The sequence below is a fragment of the Canis aureus genome, chromosome 13, assembly GCF_053574225.1.
Source record: "Canis aureus isolate CA01 chromosome 13, VMU_Caureus_v.1.0, whole genome shotgun sequence".
Lineage (NCBI taxonomy): Eukaryota > Metazoa > Chordata > Mammalia > Carnivora > Canidae > Canis > Canis aureus.
This window is the reverse complement of record NC_135623.1, coordinates 21,050,028-21,077,626: the sequence shown is the minus strand read 5'-3', so window position 1 is coordinate 21,077,626 and position 27,599 is coordinate 21,050,028. Positions and strand designations below refer to the sequence as shown.

General features: G+C 36.5%; 1 protein-coding gene and 1 non-coding gene across 13 annotated transcripts in view; one reads left to right on the top strand and one right to left on the bottom strand.

The window, feature by feature from the left end:
- MAST2 (microtubule associated serine/threonine kinase 2) overlaps positions 1-27,599 on the top strand; it is a 205,196-nt gene that overhangs the window by 82,873 nt on the left and 94,724 nt on the right. For 10 of the 12 annotated variants that reach the window (XM_077845129.1, XM_077845135.1, XM_077845130.1 and 7 more), the window contains one exon: positions 2,786-2,817. In XM_077845129.1, coding sequence (XP_077701255.1) covers positions 2,786-2,817 — 32 coding nt within the window. Of the gene's footprint in view, positions 1-2,785; positions 2,818-8,380; positions 8,416-27,599 lie in introns of all 12 variants that reach the window. The other 2 variants (XM_077845136.1, XM_077845131.1) reach the window with 1 other exon arrangement.
- LOC144282770 (U6 spliceosomal RNA) lies at positions 25,738-25,844 on the bottom strand. The gene has a single exon (XR_013351213.1). It is a non-coding gene; the product is annotated as a U6 spliceosomal RNA (small nuclear RNA).

Sequence of the window (27,599 nt, the reverse complement as noted above, 5' to 3'; positions counted from 1 at the left end):
ACAAAATGTTAACAATTGAACAGTCTGCATTGTAGGTATATACAATTCAGGTTTTGCTGGACAGGTTTTTAAACCTTTTGTTTTCTTTGTCTGAAAATTTTCATACTATATTGGGGGACAAATGATGTTACTGGTATAATGAAATACAACTCTTGGTATATGTGATTTTAAAAAATGTTATAATGGCAACAAGAAAATATAAGGTACTAGAAATAAATATAACAAAAATATTTGTATAATTTTTATTTGAAAAATTATCAGAGTTTATTAAAACATACTAAAGAAGACCTGAATAAATGGACAGGTGTGCCATGTTCTTGATAGTAGTTGTCTGTGTTGTAAATATGTTAGTTATCCCCAGATCAACTAGATCGAGTGCAGTGTCAAAATTTTTATCAACAAGTTGATTCTAAAATTTATATGGAAGAGTAAAGCCCCAAGATTAGCTTCCATAATTTTCAAGAGTAATTACAATGTGAATGGACTTGTTTTATAAATATCAAGATTTGTCAAGCTATACCAGTTAAATAGTGTGGTATTGGCACAAGAGCTGACAAGTACAGTGGAACTGAATATAGTCAAGAGAGATACCCCTACCTACCTTCATGGAAACTTAATATTGCACTGAAATTGCACATCATTTAACAAATGATCTGGGATAATCGATCATATGTATAGAAAAAAAATATAATAGGATTCCTGTCTCCCTTCATATGTAAAAATAAGTTACAGGTATATTAACAAATTTTGTTTGTTTTCTTAAAGATTTTATTTATTTATTCATGAAAGACATACACACACAGAGGCAGAGACATAGGTAGAGGGTGAAGCAGGCTCCCTGTATAGAGAGCCTGATGCGGGACTCAATCCTGGGATCACGCCCTGAGCCAAAGGCAGAGGCTCAACTGCTGAGCCACCCAGGCATCCCATGATAAAAGACTCTTTAACAGTAGAGAATAAACTGAGAGTTGATGAAGGGAGGTGGGTGGGAGATGGATTAGAAGGGTGATGGGTATTAAGGGAAAGCACTTTTTATGCTGAGCTCTGGGTGTTGTATGTAAATAATGAATCACTGAAATTCTATTCCTGAAACCAGTATTGCACTGTATGTTAACTAGAATTTATTTATTTAATTTTTATTTTTAAATTTTAAAAAAGATTTTATTTATTCATGAGAGACACAGAGAGAGAGAGAGAGAGGCAGAAACATAGGCAGAGGGAGAAGCAGGCTCCATGTAGGGAATCTGATGTGGGACTCGGTCCCGGGACTCCAGGATCGTGCCCTAAGCCGAGGGCAGATGCCCAACTGCTGAGCCACCCAGGCGTCCCAACTAACTAGAATTAATTAATCAATTAATTAATTAATTTTCTATTATTTATTTATATAAGATTTTATTCATGAAAGACAGAGAGAGAGAGAGACAGAGAGACAGAGAAAGAGAGAGACAGGCAGAGGGAGAAGTAGGCCCCATGCAGGGATCCCAAGGTGGGACCCCATTCCGGGTCTCCAGGATCACACCCCGGGCTGCAGGCAGTGCCAAACCACTGTGCCACCAGGGCTGCCCTACTAACTAGAGTTTAAATAAAGATTAAAAAAATAAAATGAGAGAGAAAAGGGAAGAATGATAAATTGTGTCAAAATTCTTTATAATTATGAAATTTTAATGATAGAAATAAAAATTATAAAATAAAAAAGAATTCCTGATGGAATATAGTGTATGTGAAAAACAGAAGAGTCCAGATGTCTAGGGTTTTGGTTTAAATAACCAGAAGAATAGAAATACCATCATCTGAGATGGGGAAAGGCTGTGGTTGGAATCAATTTTGGTAGAAAGAATGAGCTCAGTTTGGGACATGTTGGGTTTGAGATGTTGAGTAGGCAAATTGGTTATAAGTATCAGGAGCTTGGGAGACTGGTCTGGGATGTGTTGGATAGGGAGGTCAAATCTAAACGTATACTTTACAAACTTTTTATAAGAGCATTGTTTTGATGGAGAAGAAAAACATGCAAAGAAAATTAACTTTCTATCTCCTGGAGAATAGATAAATAAATATTATAAATAAGTGACAAATTTATAGGCTAATGAATGAAATGGAAAATATCCACATGAGTGAATCTTTCAGTTATAATGTTGAAGTCAGCAGGTGATACATACAATATTTGAAATAAATTACTTAATAACATATGGAACAATGCTAATAATTATGATTATATGTAAGAAAATATAAAGACATATGACAAAGATAAAAATATTTATAATAGGTAAATGGGAACTTGTGGGAGGTGGGACTTGATAAATTTTGAAAGCAAGTCACAGAGGTCCAACTCTTCTCACACCCGTGGTGTGTATAGTTATCTCTTTGTTGTATTATTTTCTATACTACTTCGTCTAAGATGCTTCCCGATTAACGAAAAATTCATGTCGTTCCTTTCATATCCCTTACTCTTGATGATAGGTGAATCCTTTATAATTCATCAAATAAAATGGCTAGCCCACTGGATATTTGAAATAATCTCCACTGGTGAGATGGTTCCATCTAGTGGGGAAAAAGCTGCAAGTATTCTGTGAGACAGTCCTTTTGGGAAGGAGGAATAAAGAGGTGATAGTTAACCCAACTGCTCTTTATTTCACTGAATTTAAAAGATAAGGGAGGAGGTTATTTTTTGGAAATACTTAGTTTTTACTATTGTTAAGATAATGCTGTAAGACCTTTAATGGAGACCTGTAGGACTTCGTTGTGTCCTTATTTCTGTCTAACTTGTGTTTTGTGCTTTGTTTTTCAGAAGGAATTGAGCCTTCCAAGAAGAGGCAGCTTGTAAGTTGATGATTATTATGATTATGATTATGAATAGCAGCTTAGAAATCCCTCCTGGGGAATGTTGTCAGTGTTATTTGGAGGAATTCCATTCATTCTCCTCTTATTTGGGCAGGGAACCTGGTGAGCCAGCCAGTTTCTCTTGAAATCAGATCCTCTCCTTTCCCCCATCCTTTCTCACCCTTAATCCTTTTATCTGTGTCAGTTTTTGCCTAGCATTTGAGGAAAAGCTGCTAGTTAAGTACCCATCGCAGTTTTATACTTGCATTTTTTGGGATTTACCAAGTGTTGTTTTTTAAAACATACTTAAGCTTTTTGGGAATGTTCAAGTTGAAACTCTTAGCATCTCTATCTGTCCCATAACATAGTAGTAGGTAGAGTCAAACTTTTCTGACAGTTTTGGGGCAAGGGCAGTAACTAAGTTTGGATTCAGGGTAAGAATAAGACTTTCTTTCATCTGTTTGTTTTATTCTGGCTTTCTGGCCAGGGAAATTAGTGAATGATCTTTGTCCCTGTACTTAGATTCTTTTATTTTCATGGCCTGCTTTTTCTCTTTAAGATTTCTTTTGGGGCAGTACTGCAAATTTGGCTAGTCAGAATCATCTAGAATGCTTGTAAAATTCTGAACAGATTTTGAACTCATTTGAATCAGAATCTCCATATTGGGGCCCAAGAAACCTGTATTTTTATGTACCTGCATCCACACCTACCATGATTTTGCTAAGAAGCCAAATTTGGGAAACACTAAGGAAATAGTAACAATGGCTTTGAAACTTTTCCTTACAGAAGCTTATAAGGAGGAGAATACATGGTGTTCATATTTATTAAGTATACTTTATATATACATCTTATGTGTTTTTTGTAAGTGTATGAAATACAAGGTAATTATGTTACTGCCATTTTAGGATTTTGTTTTATAAAAATACCTTAGTAATTAGTTGTACTCTGAGATTATTCATTCATTCATTCATTCATTCATGAGAGACACACAGAGAGAGGCAGAGAGACACAGGCAAAGGGGGAAGCAGGCTCCATGCATGGAACCTGACGGGGGACTCGATCCTGGGTCTCCACGCCTTGGGCTGAAGGTGGTGCAAAACTGCTGAGCCACCCAGGCTGCCCTGAGATTTTTATAAAGCCCCTTTGGCTGCTTTGTGAAAGCTCATTGTGATTTGATAAAAAGAGACTCAAGTTATGAGTCACAAAACCCCTAGGGTTCATTTGGCATTGTCACTTAATTAGCTTTGTAAATGGAGACAAATCACTTCATCTCCTTAAACCTTAATTTAAGGTTTCTTCAATATAAATTGAAGATCATAGTATCTGTTTTTCTTTATTTTTAATTTTTTTTAGATTTTATTTATTTATTCATGAGAGACACAGAGAGAGAGAGAGAGAGGCAGAGACACAGGCAGAGAGAGAAGCAGGCGCCATGCAGGGACCCGGATGTGGGACTTGATCCTGCGTCTCCAGGATCAGGTCTGGGCTGAAGGTGACGCTAAACTGCTGAGCCACCCAGGCTGCCTTGTTTTTCCTTTTCCTTTTCCTTTTTTTTTTTTTTTTTTTAATAGCTAGTAGAAGAATCACTTAATATATGTGAAGTGCTTCATTTCTTAAAATTTTCTGAGGTGTATTAGTTTTAGAATTCTTGTAAACGTATTGGATTAACTTTGGGTACATTTTATTGTCTAAGAGCCACATTTCTTTATTTAAATTTAGTTCTAGGAGCACCTGAGTGGCTCAGTCAGTTAAGCATTTGACTCTTGATTTCAGTTCAGGTCATGATCTCAAGGTCATGAGATGGGTTCTGTGCTCAGAGGGGAGTCTGCTTGAGATTCTTTCCCCCCAATGCTCTCTCTCTCTTTGTCTCTCTCCCTCTCTCTACCTTTCAAATAAATAAATAAATCTTTTTAAAAAATTTAGTTTAGTTCTAGCAGTGGATCTCAATTCTAGGTTCTCAAGTGTCCTGAGTCTTCTAAACACTGGGCAAAGGTGCTACCAGGACTCTTGTTGGAATGATCTACTAAGTATGCGCACATAACTGAAGAGAAGTGGCTTTTCAGCATCATTTTCAGCAAATATTGTTTTTTTTTTCTTAAGATTTTATTTTTAAGTAATCTCTACATCCAATTTGGGCCTCAAACTCATAACCCTGAGATCAAGTGTCATGTGCTTTACAGACTGAGTTGGCCAGGCACCCCTGTACTTGGTCACTATTCTATTATTTCTGGCATTTATTCTTTTGTTTCCTCTTATTTGAAAGTTCTCTGAGATTTGCTTTTTGCTTAAGATTAGGTGAAATGAATTAAGGCCTAAGGCGGGTGGATAGCTTCTTCTAGGAGTTATGTGCTTTCAGTGAATGGGGTTTGCTGAGGAGAGGGAAGGATATCCTGGGAAAATGATTATTATTTGAAATTGAAGGAATTTTGGGGTCATTTTAGTTTTAACCTTAGGAATATCTTGGTCATTTTAGTGATATCTAAAGTTAGGCTTACTGTAACTTTCTTAAAATATTTAATTAATTAGAATCAGAAATAAATACCTTTTTTTTAAAGAAATAAATACTTTTTAATAAAATAACTACATTTAAACAATTGATCATTCAATAAATGCACACTAATATCTATTGTGTGTTGGGCACTGATCTAAGTTTGGAGGCTGTAGGAATCAGACACATCCTTCTTATTTTGAGGATTTATCGTTAAGTAAGCCAGAAGTACCTCAGTGCAAACAGTAGTTTTTTTATCTTTAATATTGGAGGAGTAGAAAAGTTTTATTCTGGAAGGAAGCTGGGAATCCTGGATACTAATCTAGGTTATGCCACTAATAAGTTATGTGTGATTTCCATAGGAATTATCATTTCTAGGCCTGAATTGTCTCACAAAACAAGGGAATGGGCTTACCTCATCTCCTTGTTTAGTTATCTCCCCAAATAACTGCAGCTCCATGGTATCTCTTCTGCAGAGAACTAGGCAAGTATTTATAGGAAGTATGAAGTAGCAAGCAAAGTATGGCTTAGCATTTGGAGTAAAGAAGCCAGAAAAGTAAAAACCAAACAACATAAAATGTTAGAATAAGTTTAATTAATACTTAAAAGTTTGTAGTAGATGTGGAGAAACTGATCTTAATACAAAGTAACTTAGACATTTGCCGCATTGTTTCTGGTCCTTGTAGACTAGTCTGGAAGTTTTTTGTTTTTTTGTTTTTTTTAAGATTTAATTAATTTATTTGAGAGAGAGAGAGAGAGCGAGCTTGTGGATGGGCGAGTTGGGGGAGGAGTAGAGGAAGAGTTGAGGGGGAAAGAATCTGGCAGATTCTGTACTTCAGCACAGAGCTGAAGCCTGAGGAGCCAGATTTGGGCTGATCCCGTGACCCTGAGGTCATGACCTGAGCTGCCACCAGGAGTCAGATGTTTAACCAACTGAGCTACCCACGTGACCCATGGTCTGGAAGTTTAAAAAGTTTATAAAAACTTGTCATGAGACGCCTGGCTAGCTCAGTCCATAGAGCATGCAACTCTTGATCTCAGGGTCATGAATTGGAGCCCCACGTTGGGCATGGAGGTTACTTTAAAAAAGTAATTATAATTGTCTTCTGAGTCTTGGTTGGAAGAAGAAGGAGGTGTTGTACTTCTGTCCCTGTTTGTGTCTGTCTCAGAATGACTCTTCCAGGAGCAGATGCTACTCTACGCCTATTCCAGGCATAAAGGCTCATTTCCTTTGACGTATTCTCTATACTATATTTTATGGGTGCAGAGGAATTTGGGGGTTGCACCTAGTTTGGTGTCATGTCATGTCTTTTGAGGGAGAGTCAGGTTCATTTAATAAGCATAATTTTGAAAGTAGTCGAGCAATATAAAATAAGTGAAGTTCAGTAATTTTGAAGGCTATTAATTGATATGCTTTTCCATGTAACATGATACTTGCATTAAAATGGATGGAAACTAAAAAAAATAGATTTTTTTAAAAAATGGATTTTTAGATGTGATATCTTGGCTTTCTACAATACACACTCTTTCACTTTACAAGTAATCCCTCCCAAATCTCCAAATTGGGAAGTAAAGTATACCACAGAAATGAAGAGCTTGGATTTGAGAGTCAGGCAGACTTGGGCTTGAGTCTTGCGAATATTCTTTACTAGATTTTTTTTCTTTTTTCTTTTTTAAAGATTTTGTTTATTTATTCATGAGAGAGAGAGAGAGAGGCACAGACACAGGCAGAGGGAGAAGCAGACTCCATGCAGGGAGCCCGACGTGGGACTTGATCCGAGGTCTCCAGGATCACACCCTGGGCTGAAGGCAGCACTAAACTGCTGAGCCACCTGGGTTGCCCCTAGATGTTTTCTTTGTAAAATGAGTTACTGTATTTCTCTTTGTCTTTTTGCCTCTATTCATTTTTTCATTTGTTTAAATTCATCCATCTATCATATATTTAATAAGTTCTTGTTATATGCAGGCACTATTCTAGATACTGGAGATAAAGTAGTATTTAAGCAGTTTCTACTCTTATGGAGCTTTATTCAAGAGAGACAGACACAGAAACATATATCATGTGTCATAGGGTATTGAGTGCTGCGAAGAAAAAGCTTGATAAGAGATATGAGGGTATATGTTTTTGTGGAGCGGGGGTTGAAATTTTAAATTGTGTTGTCTAGGAATATTTTCATTAAGTGACACTTGAGCAGACAACAATAAGGGTCTGGAATGAATGATATTGATATGTATTGAATAAGAGCATTTTATGTAGAAGATATACTATGTGCCAAGGTTCTGAGGTAGCAACATGCTTGGCATGTTGAGGGACAGCAAGGAGGCTAGGGTGCCTGTTGATGAGTGAACAGTGATGTTGGGATTAGTTGAGGATGGGGGGGGGTATTGGAGAATATGAAGCACAGGCTGGATTTTGTAGTACACTGTAGGCTACAGAGAAAAGACTTTGTATTTTACATTGATTGAGACAGAAAGTCAGTGGGTAGTTTTAAAGCAGAGAAAGATGTGATCTGTCCTAGTTTTTTGTTTTGCTGTTTTTTTTTTTTTTTTTTGAAAAGGGCAATTTGCTTTATTGAGATATAATCCACAAATCATATAATTACCATTTAAGAGTATACAGTTCATTGGTTTTTACTGTATGCACAAAGTTTTACAGGAATTACTGCTCTCTTAATTCAAAACATCTTCATTACCCAGAAAAAGCCTCCTTCCTTCTACATCCTACACTCCCTCTAGTCCCTGGTAACCAACTAATTTACTTTCTGTCTTAATAGATTTGTGTATTCTGAACATTCTATATAAGTGGAATTATTTAATATGTGGCCTCTTGTGCCTGGCTTCCTTTGGTTAATATAATTCTTTAGAGATTCATCTATATTTTAGTTTGTGTTATACTTTATTCCTTTTCAAGGTTAAATAATATTGCATTGTATGTGTGTATGTATCACATTTTGTTTATCCATTATATGTTGATGAACATTTGAATTGCTTCCACTTTTTGGCTATTGTGAATAATGCTGCTATGAACATGGGTGTACAAGTATCTGTTTGAGTCCCTGCTTTCACTTATTTCAGGTAGATACCAAGAAGAGGAGTCTCTGGATCATATGGTAATTCTGTGTGTAACTTTCTGAGGAACGACCATACTGCTTCTACAGCAGCTGCACCATTTTATATTCCAACCAACAATTCATGACAGTTACAATTTCTCCACATCCTAGCCAGCACTTGTTATTTTTCATTTTTAAAATAATGTCATCTTAATAAGTGTGAAGTGATATGTCATTGTGGTTTTAATTTGCGTTTTCCTAATTACTAGTGATGTTGAGCATCTTTTCATGTTCTTATTGGTTATTTGTAAACCTTTGGTGAAATCAGTTTCTTTGCCCATTTTTGAATTGGGTTGTAAATTTTTATTGTTTAGTTTTAGGAGTTCTTTACATATTCTGAATATTAAACTCTTATCAGATAAATGATTTGCATATATTTCTTTCATTCTTTTGGTTGCATTTTCATTCCCTTGATCGTGTCCTTGATATACAGAAGATGTTAATTTTCATGAAGTTCAGCTGATATATTTTTTCTTTTGTTGCCTATGATTTTGGTATCATATCCAAGAAATCATTGCCAGATCCAGTGTCAAAAAGGTATCTCCAGGTATTTCTTCTAAGAATTTTATAGTTTTAGCTCTTACGTTTAGGTCTTTGATCCATTTTGAGTTAATTTTTGTTTATGGTGTAAGGGAAGTGTCTAACTCATTCTTTTGCATATGAGTATCTAGTTTCCCCAGAATCATTTGTTAAAAAGACTGTCTTTCCCCACTGGATAGTCTTGGCACCTTTGTCAAAAATATTTGACCATATGTATGAACATTTATTTTGGGACTCTATTCATTCCGTTGGTCTAAATGTCTGTCCTTATACTATTACCACACTGTTTTGATTACTGTAGCTTTGTAGTAAGTTTTGGATTATGAAGTTTGGTATCAAAGAACTAACTGTTCTTCAAGATTATTTTGATTATTTAGAGTTTCTTGTGATTTCATATGAATGGTAGATGAGTTTTTGTATTTCTGCAAAAATGCCTTTGGGATTTTGATAGGGATTGTACTGAATCTATAGATCAATTTGGGTAATATTATCAGATTGATTAGTTTTAAGTCTTCTGATGTGTGACCATAGGATATTTATTTAAGTCCTTTTCAATTTCTTTGAGAAATGTTTCATAGTTTTCAGTGTACAGGTCTTTTACCTCTTTAGTTGAATTTATTCCGAAATTTTTATTTTTTGTGATATTATAAATGGACTTATTTCTTAAATTCATTTTTATTTATTTTTTTTAATTTTTTTTAATTCATTTTTAAAAAAGGTTTTAGATTTATTCATGAGAGACACAGAGAAAGAGAGACAGAGATGTAGGCAGAGAGAGAAGCAGGCTTCAATGAAGCAGGAAGCCCAATGTGGATCTGGATTCTGGGACCCCAGGATCACACCCTGGGCCGAAGGCAGACACTCAACTGCTGAGGCACCCAGGCGACCCTTAAATTCATTTTTGGATTATTCATTGTTAATGTATAGAAATGCAACTGATTTTCATGTGTTGGTTTTATATCCAATTCAACTTTGCTGAATTTGTTTCTCATTGTGGTTTTGATTTGCTTTTCCATAATGGCTAATGGTGTAGAGTATCTTTTTCTTTCTTTCTTTCTTTCTTTCTTTCTTTCTTTCTTTCTTTCTTTCTTTCTTTCTGAAGATTTATTTATTTGAGAGAGGGAGCGCATGCATGAGAAGAGGGAGGGGCAGAGGGGGAGAGAGAGAGAGAGAAAAAGAGAGAATTTCAAACAGACTCCTGCTGAGTGTAAAGCCCGATGCAGGGCTTGATCTCACGACCCTGAGATAATTACCTGAGCTAATATTAAGAGTTGAAGCTTAACCAACTGAGTGAGCCACCCAGGTACCCTATAGAGTATCTTTCCATGTACTTGTTGGCTATTTGCTTTTGTTCTTTGGAGAAATGTTTATTCAGGTCCTTTGCCCATTTTGTATTTGAGTTATTTGCCTTTTTATTGTTAAATTTTAAGAGTAATTTATATACTCTGTATACTAAATCCTTATCAGATAGATGATTTGCAAGTATTTTCTTCCATTCTGTGGCTGATTGTTTCACTTTCTTGATAGTGACCTCTGAAGCACAAAAGTTTGTAATTTTGATGAAGTCCAGTTTATCTGCTTTTCCTTTGGTTGTGCTTTTGGTATATCTAAGAAACCATTGCCTAATTCAAGCTCTAATTTGTTCTTGGGCCTTAATACATAAAGATAACTAAGAAATGACACAGAGACTAATGCTATTGATAGAAAAATTTATTACTTAAAATTTCCCCAAGAGAAAGGAGCATGCCATGTCGTACAGGCTACATGAAAAAAGCACCAGGTTTTGTCAGGAGGCAGAAAGGAGCAAGGGGAAAACCTAAGCCAGAGTCTTAGGGTAAGGTAACCAGCTTGGACTGGTTATTTCGTTTTTTAAAAAGATTTTATTTATTTATTTGACAGAGAGAGTGAGCCAGTGAGAAAGAGAACATGAGCGGGGGAGGGGCACAGGGAGAGGAAGAAGCAAACTCCCTGAGGAGCAGGGAGCCTGAGGAGCCCAAGCCCAATTATTATTAGTTAATTTTTCATGTAAAAAGTAAGAATTTGATTTCATTCTTCTGAATATGGATAGCTGTTGTCCTAGCTCCATTTGTTGAAACAAGTTTTCTTTCTCTCTTGTATAGTTGTCTTAGGTTTTAACAGTCTCTTCTTGCTCAGAGTTTAGGGAGAGCAGGAGTGAAAGCAGGGAAGTATGCAAGGAAACCATTACAAAAATCAGTCAAAGTGGTCAAGATGGTGGTAAGAAATGGCTGGGTTCCAGGGGGGCCTGGGTGGCTCAATGGTTGGGTGTCTGCCTTTGGCTCAGATTGTGATCCTGGGGTCCTGGGATTGAGTCCTGCATCAGGCTCCCTATTGGGAGCCTGTTTCTCCCTCTGCCTTTGTCTCTGCCTCTCTCTGTTTCTCATGAATAAATAAATAAAATCTTAAAAAATAAAAAGAAAGGGTGGGTTCTGGAAATATTTTGAAAGCTGAAATTTTTTTTTTTTAAGATTTTATTTATTTATTCATGAGAGACACAGAGAAAGAGGCAGAGACACAGGCAGAGGGAGGAGGCCCCATGCAGGGAGCCTGACGTGGGACTCGATCCCAGGTTCCCAGGATCCCAGGTCCCCAAGGCGGTGCTAAACCGCTGAGCCACCCGGGCTGCCCAGAAAATATTTCTTGATAGTTAATTTTGGTAATGAAAGAAAGCAAGGAATTGGTGGTTACTGCAAGATTTTAGGACTAAATAGCTTGATGAATATGGTTGCCAATTATTGAGCAAGATGGAGAATATGTGAATGGAACAGGGTTGTTTTCTGTTTTTGTTCTTGGGAGGGGCAGGAGTGGGAGTTGTTGGAGGAATCAGGACTTTGGTGCTTGTTTGACAGCCAAGAAGGAGTGTTGAAAAGACAATTGTATATATGAACTGGGGGATCAAGGGTGAAATCTGATCTGGAGATATATTTTTGGAGATTTACAACATATAATGATACTCCAAGTTATGAGATTAGATGAAATAAACTACTAAAATACGCTACTCAACTGTGGATCAACAGACTAGTGGTTATCAAACTGTTACCAGTTTGCCATGAGTTACGTACAGAAATTTAGCAACTGACATTGTAACCTTCAAGCATTTGATCATTTTTCTGTTATTTTATATTTATTGTATCTTGCAGTGGTTTGTGATGGATTAAAATTTTCACCCGCTCCTTCACCACAGCTGTTTTGAGCAGCATTGACCTAGTGAGTGAATGAGTTTAGAAAAAGATAGAAGGAATGAGCCTTGGGGTCCTTGAGTGTGTACTGGTTAGGAAGTAAGGAGAGTCCATCCATAAAGAAAACTGAAAAGGAGTAGCCAGTGAGGGTGGAGGAAAACCAGCCTGAGAGTGGTGTTTCCAAAACCACAAGAAGAAAGCATGCCAAAACCTGCTGACAGGTTATGTAAGATGAACACTTAAGAACTGACCTTTGGATTTAGTAATAGGGAATTGCCTATTGGTGACCTCAGTGAGCCATATTGATGGGAAGTGGGTATAGAACTTGATTCAAATGGGTTCAAGAGAGAATGGGAGACAGTATTACCTATGTAATGTTTGGATTAAAAATGTTTAACCTTGGCACCTGGATGGCTCAGATGGTTAAGTGTCTCAGGTTGTGATCTCAGGGTTCTGGGATCCAGTCCCCCCACCCCCCAACCCCCTCCCCCGTTGGGCTCCCTGCTCAGTGGGGAGTCTGCTTCTCCCTTTCCCTCTGCCTTTTCCTTCCACTTGTGCTCTCTGTCAAATGAATAAATAAATCTGAAAACAAAATGTTTAACCTCAATGTAATATAGGAGGAAGCAGTCAGAGAAATCCAAACTGAGGGGGCAATCTGCAGAAACTACTGGCCTAGACTCTTTAAAAATGTTGAAGTTGTAAAAGGTTAAAAAAAAAGAAAGACTTACGAATGTGTTCTAGATTACTAGAGATGAAGGAGACTTGGTGAATAAATGTAATGCTTAGTTCTTGGGTGGATCCTGAATTAAAAAAAATAGTTGAAGGACATTATTGGGACGATTGAGGATACTTGAATATGGACTTTTATTTGTTAATATTATTGAGTCGGTGTTAAACTTTCTAGTGTGACAGTTGTGTGGCGGCTCTCCCTTGTTGTAGGCAAGGATTACTTGTGGAAGTATTTGAGGGAGGAGGTGTTAAGGTGCTTACAAATGACTTGCAAATGATTCAGCTAATTAACAAAAAGTAATTGCGTGTGTGTGTGTGTGTGTGTGTGTGTGCGCAGGCGCGCGCGCGCGCGCGCGCGCCTATGTGTGCCAGTGCACAGAGAGAGAGGAAGAGAAGGGAAAGAAAAAAGCAAATGTAAGTGAAGAGTATATAGAATTTCACTGAATTATTCTTGTTCCTTTTCTGGTATTTTGGGGAGGGGTAGTGAGTAATATTTGCTGAAAGAGGATCATAGAAATCAGGTGATACCTGGAAAAGGTCATGGAGTTTTTCCCCTCTCTTTTTAAAATGTAGATGAGAGATACTACATTATGTTTTTATGTCAATGAAATTATCCAGTAGAGAATGGAAAGTTAATGTGAGAGAGGATGGAATGATTGCTGGAATGTCCTTGATTAGGCAAAAATGGAGGACACATATCTAGGTACTTATGGAAATACTGGCCTTAGGAGCATTGACAATTTGTCCCCAGTAGCCTTGGTTACCTCAGTATATTTGTAAAAGATTATGCATGTAAACCGAGTGGCATAGTGCCTGCAATGAAGCCCTCAGCTGTTTGTTAAAGAAGTTAGTGCAATGCCTGTTATTAGTAAACTTGCAAAAAACTCAGTAGTTTATTGTTTTTATTATTAGAAGGCCATAATTACCTGTTAGATGCCATAAATTCTTCAGAAAAACAAATTAGTGTTAAAGAAAATTCTTCCTAATAGATTTGAAGATGCAGTCAGCTTTATTAAATGACTCATGAGTCAGGTAGCATCCCACCTAATAAGTAGAGGAGAATTCCAATGGGCTACAAAAAGGGGAAAAGTTGGGATCCCTGGGTGGCGCAGCGGTTTGGCGCCTGCCTTTGGCCCAGGGCGCGATCCTGGAGACCCGGGATCGAATCCCACGTCGGGCTCCCGGTGCATGGAGCCTGCTTCTCCCTCTGCCTGTGTCTCTGCGCCTCTCTCTCTCTCTCTGTGACTATCATAAATAAATAAAAATTAAAAAAAAAAGGGGGGGGGAAGTTTTTAAAGGCAGGATAAGGAAGTCATAAACAGAAAAAAAGGGTTATTTCAGGTGAGGTCACCTACATCTGGGAGGAAAAGGTTTTTTTAGTAGGAGGATTTCTTCCTCTTCCTTTGAGGGACAGGAGGGCCCATGTGACAGATTACCCTTATTGATGCTGATCTAAGAATTCTTGACCTGTTAAGACTATGTTTCTTGGAGAGGTTGTAAGTTCAGTTAGGTGAGGTATTAATAAGCTTTGGTTTGGTGACTTGGCCTAAAAAATAACACCATTTCAGGCCTGTAGGTTTGTTTTGTTTTGTTTCGTTTCACATTAGTAAGATGCTAAACCAAGCTAAAGGAAAAGTGCACCTTAGAAAAGCCACAGGATATTCATGATTAGCTTTGGTCACATAAGGGAAGAGAACAACTAAATTCCAATATGGGGAATGAAAAAAATCCCGACTGCCAGGATAAGGGCCTTATTGGGGCAAGTTGGTTATATAAGTTCTTTTGGCCAGGTTCATACAATTTATATTAGATATAGCTTTCTGAAATAAAATTATTTTCATTTTTAGAAAGCTATTTGATATTTAAATCCATCTGAATATTTTTCAATGTGTTAAAAATATAGTGTAGAATATCAGACCTAGAGAAGTTGGTAATTTTGCTAAAAGTGTATATATCTCTGGAAAAAGAATTGAGAGAAAATTAAATTCTAAAGCTATTTGTATTTGTTTTCTAAGCTATGGGAGTATTGTATTTTGCTTTTTCTCAATTGGGTCAGCTTTGAATTGCTTCCCTTGCCCAGCTTTATTAGGCAGGCCTCCTTTGGCAATTCCTTTCAAATAGGATTGCTTTTTTTGTTTGTGAATTCCAGCACCAGTACCTTAGGAGTTCAATATAAATAGTGTTTATGTCTGGGACGCGTGGGTGGATCAGTGGTTGAGCGTTTGCCTTCGGCTCAGGGCGTGATTCCAGGGTTCTGGGATCAAGTCCTGCATCAGACTCCCTGCAGGGAGTCTGTTTCTCCCTCTCCATATGTCTCTGCCTCTTTCTCTTTGTGTCTCTCATGAATAAATAAATAAAATCTTAAAAAAATAGTGTTTATGTCTCTAGTTACTAGATATTCTAGTGTTTATGTCTCTAGTAGAAAGTTAATCTTTTTTGCTATTCACTACAACTTAAGGTAATTATCTTCATATTTCTTGGAATGTCATTGCTTTATTTCTTTGAGGCTGTGAGCAGTCCAGTAGAGGTGAAGAATGGACTATAGGAATGAAGAGGTAGCTGAAGCACCTGTCATGGTGTGTGTGTATGTTGCTATTAGTGACTTTTATTCTTAGAGTCCTTGGGAATCGTTATCCTTCTGCATTGTTGGCTTAGTCACTTGGGCAGTGGACTTAGACATCAGATATTGGATGAAAGTAAATACCAGGTGTAAGTAAATGCAATGATAGACAGTGGGCAGAGAGGAGTTCTTGGGGCTCAAGGATATGATGTGTCTAACTTTTCTCATGTGAACCTGACATGTGGAACAGTGTCATGTACTTTCCTATTCTGATGCAACTTGATGGTATTTGCCTGGATGAATGCTTCTGGAGAATGTGCTAAAAAGAGATACCACCTGCTACACATAGTAAACACTTTGTGGGGTATCAGTGGTGCCTGATAATAGGGCTATAGTTTCTCTATGGACTTTGAAAATCAGGTAGTTTTAAGGACTCTGAAGGCCAGAGTAATAGCCCTGTGCTACACTTAATAGTGTGTCATCTTTTTTAAAAATTGGGCTTAGGTAGGAAATTATTTGACATAAGTTCTCTATCTGCAGTGGGATTGGCAGAGGTTGGCAGGGATGGAATGATAATTACCACTAATTTCCTAGTGGGAGCCATTGTGTGAAAAAATGGATATATTTTGTCAGTGAGCCATGGGTATGTGGACATAGGACTTGAAAACTGAAAATCTATGAGAGCCCATTTTGTTACTATTATTTTTAGAATTGCTGTTATGCTAATTCTCACATTTATATATCTCTAGACCTCACAGCTATCAATTCACTATAATCTACTTGGATATTTCAGAAACATCTCAACTTTAGCATTTATAAAACTGAAGTCATTGTCTTCCTCAGAAACCTACTCCTCTCATATTCTCTACCTTACTACTAAATGGTGCCACTTTGTGATAGAAAACTGTTTTTCTTATTACCTTCTTCTTGCTTATACCTGCAATTCCTTTCTATTCCTCTCAAATATCTCTTAATTTCCTCTACTTCTTTCTACTATCCCTCGTATGTCCGTATAGTCTAAGCCATTGTAATTTCTTGCCTCTGTTGTTGCTGTAACTTCCTAACTGGTGTTTCATGTGTAGCATTGCTTAGCCCCAGTCTGTTACCCATCTATCACACAATAGCCAGAAAAAGCTTTTTAAAGTGCAGATTTGATTATTAGATGTTTATGTGAACTTTTTATTACTCTTAAGTCTTGACATGGCACATGAAACTAATCTACACAATCTGATTCCTGTGTTTGTCTCCATATTTTGCACAATGTGTTCCCTGTACCTGGAATGTTTTTCCCCTCATCTTTTTCTTGCTAGTTCCTATATTCTGTCAAGTGTCAGCTTATATCTCACTTTCTTATGAAAGACTTTTCTGACCTCATCCATACCTTGCTGTTCCTAGACTCAGTTGGATTCCCAGAATGTACTTTCATTAAACCCTGTACTTCTCTTTCATAGCTTTTTACAGCAGTTGTAAATAAAGAGTTATTTGTATGTCTTCTTCCATTGTATGATCTATTAGTCTGCTTGGGCTGCCATGACAAAATACCATGGGTTTTGTGACTTCTATAACAGAGATGTATATTCATGGTTCTGGAGGCCAAATGTCCATGATCTCGGTGCCAGCAGCATCATTTTCTGGAGGGGACTCTCTTTCTGGCTTGTAGACACCACCTTCTTGCTTTGTGCTCACATGACCTTTTGGGAAGGAGTCCGAAGAAGAGAGATAAGGGATGTGTATATGAGAAAGATTTTTTTTCCTCTTATAAGGCCACCAGTCCTTTGAGATTCGGGCCCTACACTTATGATCTCACTTACCCTTAATTACTTCCTAAAGACCTATCTCCAAATACAGTCACATTGGGTAAGGACTTCAACATATGACTTTGGGATTAGTGGGGACATTGTTTGGTCCATGGCAGATGGTAAGCTCCATGAGGTCAGGACCATGTTGTACGGCCCTGGGACTAGTATAGAGTTTAACACATAGCAGGCAATCACTTAGGCCTGTTCTTAACATTTGTATAGCCTGGAACAAAAATACAAATGGAGATACAAAGTTGGAGTTTTACATAATGCTAACAAGCTGTAAAATAAAACATGTTACAAAAAAATGTGTGAACACACTATTGATTAAAAGAATAAATGTGTTAAATGTTGAAATGTATTTGTAAATGGTCACAAAACTGGATTTTTCTTTGGCGAGAAGTCAATTGAACCTAAACTCTACAGAATTTATTTATAATATCTGTAGACAAACTGTATCAATTACAGTTATATATACAGAGTTGTAAATAGCTCAAAGGCAATAAAATATTAATATTATTAAATATTATTAAAATCAAAATAATGTGTTCTCTGAACAATACCGAGGGCTCATCATATCATGTGCCCTGTTTAAAAAATTTTAAAAAAGATTTTATTTATTCATGAAAGACAGAGAGAGAAAGAGAGAGAGAGAGAGAGAGAGAGAAAGGCAGAGACACATGCAGAGGGAGAAGCAGGTTCTATGCATGGAGCTCAATGTGGGACTTGATCCCGGGTCTCCAGGATCACGCCCTGGGCTGAAGGCGGCACTAAACCCCTGAGCCACCTGGGCTGCCCCCTCCTTATTATTCTTAATCACAAAACAAAGTTGCTCTTACTAAGTTTGGTTTGCTTATTTACATCGGGGTAGCAATAAAGTTAATTTTCCATATAGACCTTTTTAATTTGCTGGAAATTTTATAAAGAATCTCAGATTGAACTTTTAAAAGCTTCTCTTATTTGTATTTTGAGGCTAGAAAGCCACAGTTAAGAAGCACTTTATCATATTTCATCTGCAGTACTGATTCATTTGGGCAAATTCTTTTCTCAAGATCCCCCAAATGTCTTAAGGGTCCTGGACCTTCTGGGAAGTGACTGTCCTTAACCATCTAGAAGGCTGAGCCCTGAAAGCTAGGTACCAGGGCAATTTTCCCTGGGAGGGAAAGTAAGTACTGACCATAAAGTCAGCTGTAGTTTCTTAAAAGTGGCTTAAATAAGTTAACATTGTTTCAAATATGACATTTCAGGCAAATTCCTTCCTTTCCTTTTCCTTTTCCTTTTCCTTTTCCTTTTCCTTTCCCTTTCCCTTTCCCTTTCCCTTTCCCTTTCCCTTTCCCTTTCCCTTTCCCTTTCCCTTCCTTCCTTCCTTCCTTCCTTCCTTCCTTCCTTCCTTCCTTTCTTTCTTTCTTTCTTTCTTTCTTTCTTCTTTCTTTCTTTCTCTCTCTCTCTCTTTCTTTCTTTCTTTCTTTCTTTCTTTCTTTCTTTCTTTCTTTCTTTCTTTCTTTCGCAAATCCTTTGTTGTATAGCCTTTTTAAAACAATATTTTAAGGGCATTCAATAAGAAAATTCAGCAAGATTCAAATCTCACTGGGGAGAGTCTTTGAAAATCAGATATGATTCAGGAATGTTGCATTTTACAAAAGCAAAGATTCCTAAATTTATTAGGGTTTAAGTAGCTTAGAAGGAAGAGAGCAGGCTTCCTTTTCTATCTAGAAAACAGATATTAAGACAATATTTCAAACAAATAACTATTATAATCTCTCATTAGTTCATTTAGGCCTATATAATTGATTCTTGTTTCACTGGATCTAATTTAATGGTCTGCTTCTCAACTAAAAAGGGTTCTGGAAATTCTGACTCAGTCCACTGGAATGGTCTGGAAGTTGTCCAATTGTCCGAGCAATGGCTTAGGAAGTCTGTCCTTAAGAGTCCAGTCTTTGAAGTGTCAGTAGTTTGAGATACCTGTTACAGTCCTTTTCCAGGGGGCTCTGAGACACTCCTTTGTTAAAAACACAGACTCTAGCTTCTAGTTGATTATAGAACATTCACACTAGCATCTGTGTAAAACAAAATCTCTCTGTAGGTGACAAAGACTTAAAATAGCTGTGGTCAGTTAATTACTGTTGATTTTTAAATGTGAAAGTTCTAATGAGAGTTCATAACAAGAATAATTCAACTAACCAGGGAATTAAGTTGTTTCTATAGCATACAAAACAAGAATATTAAAGCCAATTCAAAAATGTTTTAGCAGAGTATCTCTAAGAGTAGTTCTTGTCAAAGAAGACCGTGAATATTATAGCTGATGTATAAAGTATGAATATACATAATTTTTGCAGAGGAAAATATCTTGGTATATAGCACATAATAATCTTACGGCATAATGTATATCCCAAGGCTATATATACTAAGGATCTCAAGGAAAAAAAATTAGTGAGTCAGGAATAAGTCCTGGATATCTATATTTTTAAATAAAATTACATTTACCTAGAAGATTCAAATTTTAAAAGTAAAATTGTTACTAAGTAAGCATTTTATTTACTTTTTTATTTTTAAAAGTTTATTTATTTACATAATCTCTACACTTAATGTGGGGTTCAAACTTACAACCCAAGATCAAGAGTTAGCATGCTTTTCCGACTGAGGCAGCCAGGTGCTCCCAAAGTAAGCAGTTTGTTTGTCTACTTATTTATTTATTATTTTTTAAAAGAGTTATTTATTTATTTATTTGAGACACACAGAGAGAAGCAGAGACATAGGCAGAAGGAGAAGCAGATTCCTTGCGGGGAGCCTGATGTGGGACTTGATCCCAGGATTCTGGGATCACACCCTGAGCCAAAGGCAGACGCTTAAGCATTGAGCCACTCAGGTGCCCTGCAGGTAAGCAGTTTAAGTAATAAAATGCTAGATTCAAATTTCAAAAGTAAGATTGTAGCCTAGTAAGCATTTTAAATCATAACTAAAATTAAGACGAAACACTAAAACTTTTTCCTAAAATCTGGCAAAACACCATCTGGACTCAGAAATGTTATACATAATGAGGGCATTGACAAATCTCTGGGAGCTTCCCAGAAATTATACAATTTAAAGGATATTTATATTAATTTTACCTGTATAAATTTAAACTAGAGAGGGGTGAGTCTTTTCTGATTTGAGAAGTTTTCCCGTGAAACTCATCAGAAGTAAAATATCAAATCTATTTCTAGTACCTCTCTGAAATTTGAAAGAACACTTCTTTGTAATTTTTGCAGGGATGCTCTGGGATGCCTCAAAGATAGTCAGTAAAAATATGCTGAAAGTTTTATTGTTTTCTATATTTAGGATCTGATTTTGGGAAGAGAAAACTTAAGAGTTGTCGGTGGAAATACTTAAGATAGGAGTGTTAGTGCTTGAGAAACAATACCTATTTACTTAATGAAGGCAACAATAAAACAATTTAAAATAAACACAGAAGGTAACTAAATTTGAATAATCACAGCTTTTCCATGAAGGGCCTTTGTTTGTTTTCTTAAATAATTAAGGACATTCTAAGTCAGCATAAAGCAAAGAAAATGATTCTAGTAAGACACAAAATATTTGCTATCTGGGCATATACACAGAAAGAAAAGAACAACCTTTAATATTGTAGGCGAAGGTGATAAACTGTAAACCAAGGAGCGTTAAGCCCATCAAAATTTATTTGATTAATTTATTTATTGAACAAATTTAGCTAAGATTTTAACTAGTTCAAAGCTTTTTAGACTCATGGCATGGTATTATAAACCATGTCAAACAAAATTCACTTTTTAAGTTTTGTTTATTCTTTTCCTTCATATTGTGTAACATATTTACACTCTACGTAAGGACGGTTCTTAGGAAGTCATCAAGATCAGATTTAATTTTAAAATAATAGTAAAATGATACTAACATGCAATGCATTTATCATTGCTATCTTCAAATGAATCAATAAGTAAATATTTAAAAATGTCTCAGACTGTCCAGCCAATCACAGTCAACCTGTAGAACCAAGAGAGTTAATAATAAATGTTTTGAGGTGCTAAGTTTTGGGATTATTTGTTAAGTAGTGCTTTGGACTGGGTGTTTGTGTCCTCCCAAAGTTCATATGTTGAAGCCTATTTCCCAGTCTTCTGGTATTTGAAGGTTGGGCCTTTGGGAGATAATTAGGCTACCACAACAATCAATGTGTAGAATTTTTTTTTTTAATTTTTATTTATTTATGATAGTCCACACAGAGAGAGAGAGAGGCAGAGACATAGGCAGAGGGAGAAGCAGTCTCCATGCACTGGGAGCCCGACGTGGGATTCGATCCCGGGTCTCCAGGATCGCGCCCTGGGCCAAAGGCAGGCACCAAACTGCTGTGCCACCCAGGGATCCCTGTAGAATATTTTTATTACACAAAAATATATCTCGTATTGTTGTATAGTCAATTCTCCTTTCACCTCTTGATTCCAGGCAACCACTGATCTGCTTTATGGCACTATAGATTAGTTTTGCCTGTGGCAGAATTTCATATAGTATCTATTCTTTTGTATAGGCTTCCTCATATTTCAGTATGCTTGTTTGTTTTTTTTTAAGAGAAAATAAAATGTGCGCATGGACGCATGCAGTGGGGGGGAGGGGCAGAGGGAGAGAGAATCTTAAGCAGGTTCTATGCCCAGTGCCAGCCCCACATGGGGCTCAATTTCACAACCTGACCTGAAATCAAGAGTTAGACACTTAATAGACTGAGCGACCTCGGCTCCCCTGCTCCTGTTCATTTTAATGCTTAATATTTCTTGTGTAAATACACCACTATTTGTTTGATGGATATTTAGGTTGCTTCCAGATGTTGGATATTATGAATAAAGCTACTATGATTATTCATGTATGAGTCTTTTTATGGACATATGTTTTCATTTTTGGAGGTATATACCTGAGAGTGGTCAGGCCATGAAAACAGTATCCTAATCATAGCTATTACCAATGGGGAGTAACTTAGCCATAAAGAAGCTTAAAACAAAACATGATTATATAGAGGAAAATTAAATTTATAAAAGTAGAGAGTCAACAAAATTCAGATTGCCACTTCAGATTTACCTCTTAAGGTAAGTTAAGAGAAGACATTCCTGGGCAGCCCACATGAGGTACACTTAACTCTTGTGGCTCTGTGAGGGAATCCATTGGGCATTTTGGTGGAGGACTTCCAGCATTGTTTAATAGGTAATTTTCCATAAAAGGCAAAATCAGGGGGATCCCTGGGTGGCTCAGCAGTTTAGCGCCTGCCTTTGGCCCAGGGCATGATCCTGGAGTCCCTGGATCGAGTCCCGCGTTGGGCTCCCAGCATGGAGCCTGCTTCTTCCTCCTCCTGTGTCTCTGTCTCTGTCTCTGTCTCTGTCTCTGTCTATCATGAATAAATAAATCTTAAAAAAAAAAAGAAAGGTAAAATCATGGCTCTTATCCAGATATAAAATGAAAACATTTAAAGTTAAAAAAACAACTCATCATTAACGAGGGAACCAGCCAATGTTACCAGTTATCCGTGTTTTTCCATTCTCAATTTTTGTATTATTGAAAGTTAGCAAAATATCAAGGATCATAATTAATGCTATTCCCATCTAGGTATTCATTTGTTTGAGCAATAAAGTAAAGGCAAACAATACATAAGTTATTAAAATGTCTGTACTTTCTCATGTCTTTATTTCAGCAAAATCACTGTCATAATTAAAATTTTAAAATAATAAATGGCATTATCTTTATGTCAATTGTATCTCAGTAAGACTGGGAGAAAAGAATGTTAAATAATTCATTAGGATTTTATATATTGAAATTATATTTTGAATATACTATCCTTGGTTAAATGAAACAGTAAAATTTTTAAAAATTGTGTTATTTTGACAACATTGTCAAATTAACAAACTTTCTTGAGCCATTTTGTTTCTTACATTATTTTAAAAAGTTAAGTTCTCTTTATAGGGCATTTATTCTCTGCTCTGAGTTTCACACATCAAACTTTGTAATGGAATTTCATAATTACTGTTGTCACAGAAGATACTACATAATGTCTTAAATATCATATAAGTCGTTATCACTGTTACTGCAATTTCACTATCTCTTAAAAGCAATGTTTAGGGCCATGTAACAGTTCTTAAGATCTTTAATTTTTTCTGTGCTGGGATATTATAAAGAAAACCAAAAATAGCAGTATTTTCATACTAAATCTTAGTCTGCAGTGGTCCTAAAGTAGTCTGTAGAAAGCAGTTTGAGATTATTTGATGGTAAATCTTCTTTATAGTCATGTGTGGTGAACATAATCTAAGGTGGGCTCCCATGGTTTCCTCCTCCTCTTTGGTGTTCACACTTTTGTGTATTCCTCCTCCTTTTGAGTGTGGACAGTACCTGTGACTTGCTTCTAACCGATAGAACATAGTATAGGTGATGAGATATCACTTCTAAGACTGTATTATGGTATATAAGACTTTGTTTAGTTAGTAGACTCACCGTAGAGACTGCACTGGTTTGAGGAAGTAGGCAGCCATGTTGGGAAAGCCCATGTGGTAAAGAATCGTGGTAGCTTCTAAGAGGTAAGGGTGGCCTACAGTTGATATCCAAGCAGCTAGAGCCCTCAGTTTTACACCTCCAAAGAAGTGACTTCAGCCAATTATCTTACTGGGCTTAGAAGTAGATTCTTCCTCAGCCTAGCCTCCCTATGAGAATACAACCCAGGTGACACTGTGCTTGTAGTCTTGTAAGACCCTAAGCAAAGGACCTAGCTAAGCTGTGTTTGAATTTTTGACTCACAGAAGCTGTGAAATAATCATTGTTTCTTGTTCTAAGTGGCTACATCTGAGGTAATTTATTATTCAATAGAAAATGAATACATGATACAGATGTACTTTGTACATTTTCTTTTATTTCCTTATATTGCAATGTCACTTTCCTTGTATCTGCTATATGGAAATTCTTTTGACTAAAATATTTTTAATCTTTTAAAAAGTTCAAACAGATTTCTTTGGTTTTTGTCCTCTCATCAAATCATAAATGTTAAGTGTATATTTAAGTCTATATAAAGCCATCATATAATTCTTCAAAATGGTTGTACCTTTTTGTACTCACACTAGTGATATTGAGAGTTCAGTTGGCCCACGTCCATATTAACACTTGTTATGATCAGACTTTAAATTTTAGACATTCTAGTGGGTATGTAGTGGTACTGCATTGTAGTTTTAGCTTGCATTTACCAGATGAAAAATAATGTTGAGCATGTTCTTCATGTACTTATTGGCTATTTGTTAGGTTCTTTTGTGAAATGTGTCCTTAGATCTTTTGCTTACTTAAAAAAAATGAATTGTTGGGTTTGTTGTTATTATTATTATTATTATTATTGAATTGTAAGAGACGTTTATATATTTCAGATACAGATTTTTTGGTCAGATATATTTTGACTATTTTCCTCTGGTCTATGGCTTGCTTCTTCCTTTGAAAGAAATAGAATGATACCTTTCAAAGAGCGAAAGGTCTTAATTTTGATGTTGTTCAATTTGTGAGTTTTTATATTTTACTGTAAATTCAGTTTGTGAGTATTCATCCTCTGTCCAAGAAATCCTTGCCTATCCTGAGATCACATAGATTTTCTCCAGTGTTTTCTTCTCAAAGTTTTATAATTTTAGCTTTTATGTTTGGGTCTTAATCCCTTTTTTTAAAAAAGATTTTACTTATTTATTCATAGAGACAGAGAGAGAGAGCGAGAGAGAGGCAGAGAGGCAGAGACACAGGCAGAGGGAGAAGCAGGTTCCATGCAGGGAGCCGGATGTGGAACTTAATCCAGGGTGTCCAGGATCAGGCCCTGGGCTGAAGGCAGGCGCTAAACTGCTGAGCCACCGGGGCTGCCCAAACAATATTATAAGAACAATTATACTTGCCTTCTATATTGACATTTGCTTTACTTCTTTGAATATAATGGCTTGTTTCCTATTTATTCAGTCTTTTCTTTACCACTGATAATTGTATGTATGCTTTTTGTGTGTGGCGAGAAGTCTGTTCACTTTCATTAGTTTTATTTCTTAGTTTAAGCAGACCAACTTAATTGTAGATTTTCTATTTATTTTTTTAAAGATTTATTTATTTTTCTTTTTAAAAAATATTTGTTTATTAGAGAGAAAAAGAAAGAGAATGCACAAGTGGGATGGGTAGAGGCAGAAGGAGAATCTCAAGCAGACTCCATGCTGAGCAAGGAGCCCCACTTGGTGCTTGATCCCACGACCCTGAAATCATGACTATAGCCAAATCAAAAGTTGATGCTTAACCGACTGAGCCACCCAGGCATCCCTATTTCTTTTTCTTAAGCCTCACTTTATTGCTTTTCTAGCTTTGTCGTAATTGTAGCTTATACTCATTATTATAATGAATATAAATGAATATAAATCTATAGGACTTAAAAATAAAATTTAATTGTATTCAGATAGAAGTTTGAAAATATATATACATATATATTTTTAGTTTCTAAAAACATATTACAAAACATAAAAATACAGAATGCTTCATGAATTTATGTCCCATCCTTGTGCAGAGGCCATGCTAATCTTCTCTGTATTGTTCCAATTATAATATATGTGCTACCAAAGCAAGCACAAGTTTGAATATATATTTATTAAAAAAGTGTTAAAAATTGAAAATTTTAATACTTCCAAAGTTATTTTAGTTTTTAAAATATTTATTTTAGAGAGAGCACAAGAGCACAAGCTAGAGGTGGGGTAGAGGGAGAGGGAGAGGGAGAGAATCTTAAACAGACTTCCTGCCAAGTGAGGAGTCCCACCTGGGGCTCAGTCTCATGACTCAAGATCACAACCTGCACCAAAATCAAGACTCAGACACTCAGGCAGTTGAGCTACCAGTGCACCTATTTTTATTTTTAAATATTTAAAATTGTTTGGGTCCCTGGATGGCTTGGTTGAATGTCAGACTCCTGATTTTGGCTGAGGTCATGGTTTTGGGGTCATGGGATGAAAGCCTAGGTTCCGTACTCAGTGAAGAGTCTGCTTGGGGTTGTCTCTTTCTCTCTGCCCCTCCCCTTGCTCACACACTCTCTCTAAAATAAATACATATATTTAAAAAATTAAGCTAAATTTAAAATTTATGTGATTTCTAGATATATCTAAGTATGTATTTTTATAAAAAACATTTCAATTTTAGCATTAACTGTACAATTATTTGTATAAAAATTTATTATGTGGCCTTATATATGTTATGTCTAGACCTGCACATAAGTAAATTTACCAGTAATATGAATTCCTTAATTCTGGAAAATGTTCCCCAGTTGCCATGTGTTCTGTTATGAATACTGAGCTAAGTGATGAATATTTTTCAAACCATGTATTAGAACAGAAAGAAATCAAGTAAATAGTTATTTGGCTGTATTTGGAACCAGTACTTGTATAAGCCAAGAAATCTATTACATTCATCTTACCCGAGAGGAGAAAGGATTTGACAGGTTAATTAATTAGTTTTTTTGCTTACTCCTGAGGCCCTTTGCTGTTCAAATATTTTATAATCTCAGCAGAGTTCTTTTAGAAGATTGCAGTTTTTTTGGTCTATAACAGCAATCTGACATAGTTGTCTTCTTAAAAAATACATAGGAAGAAAGATGTGGGCAAGTATTTTCCTGGGGTTTAAATACTGTAAATCAAGAGAATGGATTTTTAGAGTTCCACTTTGTCAGTGCAATACTCCAGATCACAAGTGTGACAGAGGCAACCCATTTCTTTAGTGAATTAATTAATTAATTAATTTTTTCTTAAAGATTTATTTATTTATTTATGGTAGAGAGAGGCAGAAACACAGGAGGAGGGAGAAGCAGGCTCCATGCTGGGAGCCTGATGCGGGACTCGATCCCGGGACTTCAGGACCACGCCCTGGGCCAAAGGCAGGAGCCAAACTGCTGAGCCACCCAGGGATCCCCGAATTTATTTTTTATGTTTGTTATTTTGCAGAACTGCTAGAGTGGGAAGTCCATGGTAGAGACTTTTCTTGCCTGGCCCCAAGGGCCGTAGTGCATTCGATAAATAGTTCTTGTGTGAGCACATAAGAAAAGGTTGATGCTTAATTTTCCATACCTCAAATTGTTGAGTGCTGTCCAATGCCAGGGAAATGTTAAGCTTTCCTAGTGCTGACAAAGTTAAAGGAATATTGGCACAAATGTATTATAATGCCAGTAAGTTTAAAGAAAGTGCTCTGTGTGAGCATGTGTAATAAACCCTAGGAATAAGAGTGGTATCTTCTTTGGGTCAGATGAAGGACATAAGATATGACTTTCATTCTCTAAAAATCAAATATTTTCTAACCTTTAGCATTATTTAAGAAGCTCCATGCTTTCTCTCCTCTCCCGAC